Source organism: Anopheles darlingi, chromosome 2, assembly GCF_943734745.1.
Source record: "Anopheles darlingi chromosome 2, idAnoDarlMG_H_01, whole genome shotgun sequence".
NCBI lineage: Eukaryota > Metazoa > Arthropoda > Insecta > Diptera > Culicidae > Anopheles > Anopheles darlingi.
Window position 1 is genome coordinate 38889403 of NC_064874.1, and position 7500 is coordinate 38896902.

The window sequence follows — 7500 nt, forward strand, 5'->3', positions numbered from 1 at the left end:
CCGGTTCCATCGCTAGGTGGTAAGCCTTGCGTAGGGGAGAGTTATGAGGAGGAACCATGCCACGTACGGTACTGTCCAGTCGATGGAGGCTGGACGCCCTGGTCTAATTGGACGGTGTGCAGTGAGGCGTGTGGTTTTGGCCGCAGTATGCGCTTGCGAACCTGCTCAAATCCCATACCGCGTCATGGTGGCCTATCCTGTCAGGGTCCGGAGAGTGAAGTTAGGATATGCAAACAGCAGGAATGTAACGTCGACGGTGGCTGGTCCGCTTGGGGACCTTGGACGCGCTGCAGTAAATCGTGTGGCACCGGCGTCAAGAGCCGCAAGCGCTATTGCAACAACCCGGAACCGAAGGCGGGTGGAAAGATGTGTGCCGGTGAGAACGCGGAGATCGCTCCCTGCAGTACGAAACGTTGTCGAAACGATGCTCTACTCAGGACAATCGATACGAGTGCGGCTGCTGGACGGCGTAGCTTTACACCGCTAGTAATGTACGAATCGAATAATGCTCCTCCCGTGAGCACATCGTCGCACAACGATCGGCAGCCAGCGGATACGGACAGCGCAGATTATGCTAGCACTTCCAGCGAGGACCGCAACGATTTCCAGGTGGTGCGCAACTACCAGTACGCCGAGGCACCTCCGGTCGAGTACGTGGACATACCACAACCATTAACATACGGAATCAAGGTGACGTTAACCAACAGGGCTCAACTACCGAATGATACAGTAGAATACAATCTGTACTTCGGTGATCGTACCCTAGCACCACCAACAGAGATCGAGTGTCCGCAGGGATACGAGCACAATGTAACCACCGGCGACTGTAGCGATGTGGACGAGTGTTCCAGCGGTAACTACTGCCAAGGTTCACCTGCCCAGCTGTGCGTTAACACTATCGGTAGCTATGAGTGTCAGTGCGCCCCAGGATATCGTACTGCATGGTACGAGCGGGATGCTGAAGCAGATCCTGCCGATGCGGAACTTCACTGCATCGATATAAACGAGTGCCGTGAGCAGGTGCACGAGTGTTCCCACTACTGTACCAATGTGCCTGGCAGCTATCAATGCTATTGCCCTGCCCAATACCATCTGACATCGGACGGTCGCACGTGTACGATCAAGCGCAAACGAAACGAACCGAGTGGCCGACTGGTCGGACCACGCTGTCCTGATGGTTTCCGTTGGCTAGACAATCGCTGCCACGATGTGGACGAGTGTGAGCTGCAGGCGGACGAGTGTGGCGATAGTTTGTCCTGTTTGAACACCCGGGGTTCATACTTGTGCGTACACACGGCCTGTCCGCCCGAGTATGAGCAGGACTATGAGCGTGAAACTTGCTACCTAAACTGCACCCGTACCCCTTACGATTGTCCGGATCGGGCGCTTGTCGGGCAAACGTTATCCCATCTGATTATCACATTGGAACGCTTCGCAAATACGCGTCAATCGCTAGCCATCGTTTCGGTTCCGGCGGATCAGCAAACGATGGCTTACGATACTAGCTTCAGCTTCCGTGATCGACAGTACGCGCACATTTTTACGTTGGAGACGATGCGTAAAACGTCTGGTGCCGTGCGCCTGTACGCGAACCGGAAACTACAACGTGGTCGTTTCTATAAGCTCCATCTTACTGCCAAATCCGTTTCCAGGAAGACACGACGTGTCGAATATGTGCACGATTTCATCGTGTACTTGCATTGGCTCGAATAAACGCCTTAAACTGATCAAACTTTGCAACACGGAACCGATTGGAATCACGAATTGAAAAACCAAAGAACTGCAACTTTAAACGTGTTGTAACTGCCGCATAAATTCCATGCAATCTTACCTAACATTTTCTACAATAAAGAACCCATGTGGGCAGCAGCCTAATATGCGGTATTGCTTTAGTATTTTTCGTTGTACCTACAGATAATATGTAAGTAAAGCTTGTTTTTAAAGCATTTTTCACGATACTTGCAATCAGTACATAACATTAAACCTTTACGATCTCTACATGAGATAGTTTTTACGAGGTTGATATATTTTCAGTCAACCATGATCTCGATCAGCATTAAACGATTCAAAGCCTTCAGTAATGACATCGGACAGAAAACGGAATTCGCTGATCGTGTGATATTAACTACTACACAAGCCAAATTACAATAGACACTGTTTGTCTACTAACTGTTTATCTCGAAAAAGAAAATATATATGTATATATATTTCCACATGTATTCATGTATAATTTAATAGCATACAGATCGGATAGTTACCAATAGATGTTATGTATTGTTTTTGTTCAACATCGGTACGACCATCGTTCAGGCCGATATTTACATACATAGCCCATACTGTCCCCACGCTCCCTACTATCCTTCCAGGCAGCTATGTACTAGCCTTATGACATATACCCAGCAGCAAAAAAAGATATGCTCGGTAAACGGATGCATGCAGCATGCAGTCTATATGCTGACCGGTGATACTACTACATCCATCCCTCGTACCTTGCGCCCGTGCCGAATGTAGATATTTTTTGGTATATAAAAGATTCAGCCTATTTACAGGAACAAGATACACGGTGGCTAGACCACGCGACGAGGATAGCATGAGCATTATTATTGTGAATGAGGAAAGCAGTCTCAGGTGTCTCTTCACAAGCTCAACTCATTCAGGTTTTTCAGTGCACCGATGCGATATAGCTCGTGTCGGGGACACTGGGATAGGGATCACTGAGAGAAAGCGTATCGTAGTTGCAGGAACGGTCCAAACGCTGTCGGTACCGAATGGTTAATTCAGTTAGCTTTCAGTAACACCGCCGACACCGCCATTGTTGGGAGTGCTTTGTACGCTTACATACTTGCTTAACAGTAGGACAGTTGCCCCGCGCCGTGTAGTTGGGAGGTTGTTCACCTGCACACTTCTACTTCTTTTGCTTCCGCGCCATTACTTTTGGTATGAACTGTCCATGTCTACACTATCTTCTGCTGTACAGTATTTGGTATTTGCTAGCGCGCGCACGTTAGGAAGAAAGTTGGCCTTCGTTTTGTTTTGTTTTTAAAATATCATCATCATCATCATATTACTATTATTCTAGAGACCCCGCGTTCAAAGGTTACGCCACGTAACATGTACCGTATGAAAAGGGAAAACAAAGAAAAAACGTCTAACATTACAAACAAAATCGCTTAAAATGAGTGATGCACAAACCGGTTGGGCTTTTTAGTTCTCTCGGGCAAGCTATCGTGTGGGCATTATTTAAAGTGGAAAGGAAAGAAGCCCAACTTCGCCATCCTCTCCCGTGCCTAGGGAGCTCTCTACTTTAGATCGATCTCTTCACTAGTTTCATCGTCCATGATATAAGGTTGCGGAGACTTCAAATCGTCATCCGCTACCTTATCTTTGTGACTGCTTTTGGTGGCCTGTTCGAGCGATTCATCGTCCTGTACTGCTTTTGATTGATCTTTCTTTTCGGTAGAAGTTAACGAGGTACTGGAAGTGGCTGCACCTTCCGGTACAGCAACAGCGGGGGTAGGGGTAGGCGGCGCACGTGCTTCATCCGATCGCTCACTATCACTTCCAGACGAATCATCCTCTAGCACACGCCCATTCCTTACGCGACCGTCGTCCTCTTCCTTTGTGGATACGTCGGAAGAACCCGCTACTGTCTCGTCCCCACTGTGTGACGATTTCCTTTGCTGCCGTTTCTTGGCCTTTGCTTCGCGTTTCGCAACCGCAACCTTACATCGCTCTACTAGTTGCTCGTAAGGTTGGCCGTGTAGAAAACAAACGATAATCACGGTCATGTTGTCACCACCGATGCCTCCCATCTGACAATCTGGCGCTAGACAGCGTACCATCAAGTTCACACAAATCTTTTGCGGATACAAACCCTGAGCGATTTCGTCCTGCACAAACTCGAGCACTGACTGACTGGACAGCACGTCCCAAATACCGTCACACGCAATCACCAGAAAGTCCCAGTCTTCCGTCACCTCACGCTCCTCGACGTCGGGGAACGCCGTGACCATCTGCTCTTCGGGTTTCTTCTCCTGATTACGCTTGAGACCGAAGTCACCAAGCGCACGGGAGAGGGCAAGGTATCCATTGACGCGATTGTACTCTACGTACCCGCCGGCGTTACGAATCCGCTCCATCTCCGTTGCGTTCATCGGCTTGTGGTCGAACGATAGCACATCCAATCGGCCGTTCACGGATGCGATTGCACGCGAATCCCCTGCGTTGGCGCAGAATAGCTGGTTATCCTTGATAAGCACGACCACCGCCGTCGAACCGGACATCTGTTCGCGCAGGTCATCGATGTTGAACATGGCTTCGTCTAGATCCAGAAAACCACGCTGTAGCGCCACTTTGAGGTCCGTCCCGTACTCAGCCCGCCGGGTAATGTACTTGTGCAGGTGCATCCCGGCGTACTGGGCTACCTTGGCACCACCGTGTCCATCGTACACGGCGAAGAACGAGGTTCCCGGATCGTCCGGTAGCGAAAGAATGTGTGTGTGTGAGTCTTCCATGTGCATGCGCCAGCCCTGCATACAACTGGACCCAACCTTGTAGTAATCATTCTGACAGAAGGCTGTCTCTTTCGATGTTTCCGGCTCTGATAGCGACTGTCCCATTTTGAATCACTGGTGTAATGATGTTATTGCGCGACAATTGTTAGTATCCTTGTTTCTTTAGTGATTCCTAAAAAGAAAAAAAGCATAGATAAGTGATAATTTCCGTAATAGATGAAAAATGTCTCGGACAACGTTGGGTAGTAGTATAAGTGATACTAGCCACTTAACACGCAACCGTAGGTTCTTTGCGATAAGTAGCCAGGTGGATAAAGTAAACAATCAATAGCGCTGGAACTTCCTACTTTGCTCTAAAGCGGTCTTCTCATACCTTAATCTCTTGGCTTAAGCTACAAGATCAAACAGATTAAGTCAAATGGTTTGTGTTACAGATCAGTCACCACAAAAAGGATAAACAGAAAAAGGTTTCCTTTTTCACAGATAGCGCGACACTGCATTATAAGCAGGAATGATAAGAGACTATTATAATTTGTTGTAGTAAAGAATCGTCCCTTTCATTATCTATCAAATGCGCTGTTTGTAGCAGAATGCTCAGTGTTTAGGCTATGCTACGAGCGGAGCGTGTTGCTAATTAGACGTGCAGTTGCATAATCACGAGAAACCGAGTCCAATAAACATCTCGAACGATCAGACAGGCCATTTCTAGCGAATTTCCGGTATGAATACTCAACATTTAAATAAGGAGTCTCCTACTAACCAAGACCAAGTTGAGAGTGCCTATTCGGATCGGAGGATTGCTGCTTCCTAGCAAACGCCTGCTGCGGTTAAGCCTAACTGATCCACCGATACAACTATCACGATCGTAACAGAGATTCGTTCGATGTAAACTAAAAATACTCACCACTAACAGCTTTTGCTATCGGTTTGCAATTGGCGTCAATAATGTCTGTTCCTTTTAAGCTTCGCCTTTCAGCATTACATTGGCATGAAGAATATTGGTGAGGTTGATTCTTTACTATCTACTACTAGCAATGAAGGATGCTACACCACAGCTACAGCTTAGTATGATAGGGCCACCGAGTTTGATCTTGTAGGTGCAACTATCGAAGCAACCATAGCATGATCGCACAATACCGCCTAATGAATTTAAGGTAAGGAGGGGGACCAGTGATGACTGTTTTCGACGACTGTCTTTGATTCGTTATTCACCCGCACCAACGTGACCGCTTCTCCTCCACCCTCTCTCAACACCTGTTTTCCACCATCTATCACTTTGTTTGTAGCCCGGCGGATGATGTGTGTATGTACGTTTTGGTTGATAATGCGGACGACGATGATGATGATGAATATGGTTTTTTGCAGAGAAGATGAAGCCGGGAATTCCGAGAGAAAAGAAGAGAAAGAAAGAAACTTGATGATAGAACTGGAAAGAGGAGCCATTCAGAAAGGGATTTGATCTCGACTGCCGTTACGCGAGTTTACTATCGGATACATTGAAATTCCATGCATCCACAAAAACCAGTCCTGGTTTAGGTTATTAAATTATTATCGCTTTATTACGATTCGAATGACATGAATCATCATAACAGCGATGCAAGGAATATAGCGCAATCCGTATTGGTAAGGCTGCAGCCCCGGAGATAAGAAACCATCGCTTTGTTGGGTCTTCTTTTTGGTTGACCGGCGCCTATAGGTGTGCGTTCTCCTGCATTCTCCTCAACCGAGCCCAATCGCTTTGAACGCAAAATTCTCTGCAAACTGGACAAAACAAAGACGATGCCGCGCAATCTATGACGAAGAACACCAACGGCAAGAAGCGATTTCAGGCGCCAAGGGATGGGGGGGTGGCCTTCAAGCCTGAATACTCATTTGATAAAGGCACTTATCGGGAAGCTACCGCGGCACAACACAAAAATGCGCATAACTGCGTGCGTAACGATGCAGCAAAACTCCTAATTTCGTCCGACCCACATAATTCGTTAAGCCCGGCATCACTCCCTTGGGCAGCTAATGCGAACAGAACACGCGACGACGACGAAGACGAAACCGGGCCGGAACCGTTTTGGGTTATTTACGTGCCTCCTGCTTTACATTCTGCGCGAAAGCCGTAGCAAAGACAACAACATGGAACCGTCCCAACATCGTTCGCCCTCCTCTACCTACCTCTATCGACGGCTTTTCACTTTGATCCGATGCCTTTTGGTGATTTCGAAGATGCTGGACGATCACTGCTGATTACGCACACAAAACGCGATGTACCGGTGATTCAACTTTCAGTCCGTGGAGCAAAATTGACCTGATAAGAGACCGCAAAACCAAACACAAAAAATCACGGAGCGGTGCAAAATACGTGAAACGATAAAATCTGCCTCCCGGAGCTTATCGTCGAAATGTCAACTGTACTTTTGAAAAGAAGCCCATGCAAAATATTTCGATTTTCCTGGCGTGTGCACTGTGGTAATGCATAACGAACGAAACCGGGACTGTAAAAAGGACCCAGCCTACTATAAACTCTATCTAGTCGTTTTATCAACTCTTTTTGCTTATTGTTTAGATTAATAAAAATGTCGGGGGAGCAAATCTACCATTTAAACCAGCTGGTCGCGTTATTTATAGACGCGCTACGTGGAGACACTAGGGATTTACCACAGTTGATCGGCAAGTTGGATGTGTGTTGGTGAGAGCGTGCTCCACAGACCGTAAACGCGATTCTGACATTTTCTCTTCACGAAAAGCGGCGTTTGGCGAATTCTCGAGAAGAAAATTCAATTCCCTGTGCACCCGGATACGCGTAAGTAGCCGAAACTATCTGCAAAATGCGGAGCAAGTAATAGAGCGCGGACGAATGGTAACTGTTTGCCTTGATTGGTGTTTCTACTCGCGCAGTAAGCCGGGCGTCCCCGGTGCACGCTGCTAACCATAATGGCGGGTGGTTCGGGCACGAAGGTGGTGCAAATCACCAACATTGCCCCGCAGGCCACCA

The 7500-nt window shown here is 47.6% G+C and overlaps 3 protein-coding genes across 6 annotated transcripts in view; 2 read left to right on the plus strand and 1 right to left on the minus strand.

The window, feature by feature from the left end:
- The window catches only part of LOC125948506 (hemicentin-1-like), a 9935-nt gene extending 8050 nt beyond the window's left edge, over window positions 1-1885 (plus strand). Inside the window, exon 9 of the mRNA XM_049674648.1 lies at window positions 1-1885. This exon is cut by the window's left edge and continues 290 nt beyond it. Within this exon, the coding sequence (XP_049530605.1) occupies window positions 1-1713 (1713 nt within the window). The 3' untranslated portion in view covers window positions 1714-1885.
- Window positions 1886-2162: 277 nt separating this feature from the next.
- LOC125948581 (probable protein phosphatase 2C T23F11.1) lies at window positions 2163-6861 on the minus strand. Of its 4 annotated transcripts, XM_049674794.1 has the most exons (3): window positions 6681-6861; window positions 5419-5782; window positions 2163-4686 (listed from the first exon to the last, which is right to left on the minus strand). In XM_049674794.1, exon 3 carries the CDS (start codon window positions 4617-4619, stop codon window positions 3300-3302), a length of 1320 nt encoding a protein of 439 aa, XP_049530751.1. In that variant the 5' UTR covers window positions 4620-4686; window positions 5419-5782; window positions 6681-6861; the 3' UTR covers window positions 2163-3299. The 4 variants fall into 4 exon arrangements, with proteins under 4 accessions (XP_049530751.1, XP_049530750.1, XP_049530749.1 ...); XM_049674793.1 differs by lacking the exon at window positions 5419-5782; XM_049674792.1 differs by lacking the exon at window positions 6681-6861 and having other exon boundaries at window positions 5419-6623.
- Window positions 6862-7221: 360 nt separating this feature from the next.
- The window catches only part of LOC125948557 (probable splicing factor, arginine/serine-rich 7), a 2253-nt gene continuing 1974 nt past the window's right edge, over window positions 7222-7500 (plus strand). The window contains exons 1-2 of the mRNA XM_049674752.1: window positions 7222-7308; window positions 7404-7500. The exon at window positions 7404-7500 is cut by the window's right edge and continues 1974 nt beyond it. Coding sequence (XP_049530709.1) covers window positions 7440-7500 — 61 coding nt within the window. The 5' untranslated portion in view covers window positions 7222-7308; window positions 7404-7439. The remainder of the gene's footprint in view (window positions 7309-7403) is intronic.

Bases quoted from the DNA above. Each gene is read 5' to 3' on its own strand.
- LOC125948581 (XM_049674793.1), bottom strand. From the start codon at position 4,619: ATGGGACAGTCGCTATCAGAGCCGGAAACATCGAAAGAGACAGCCTTC.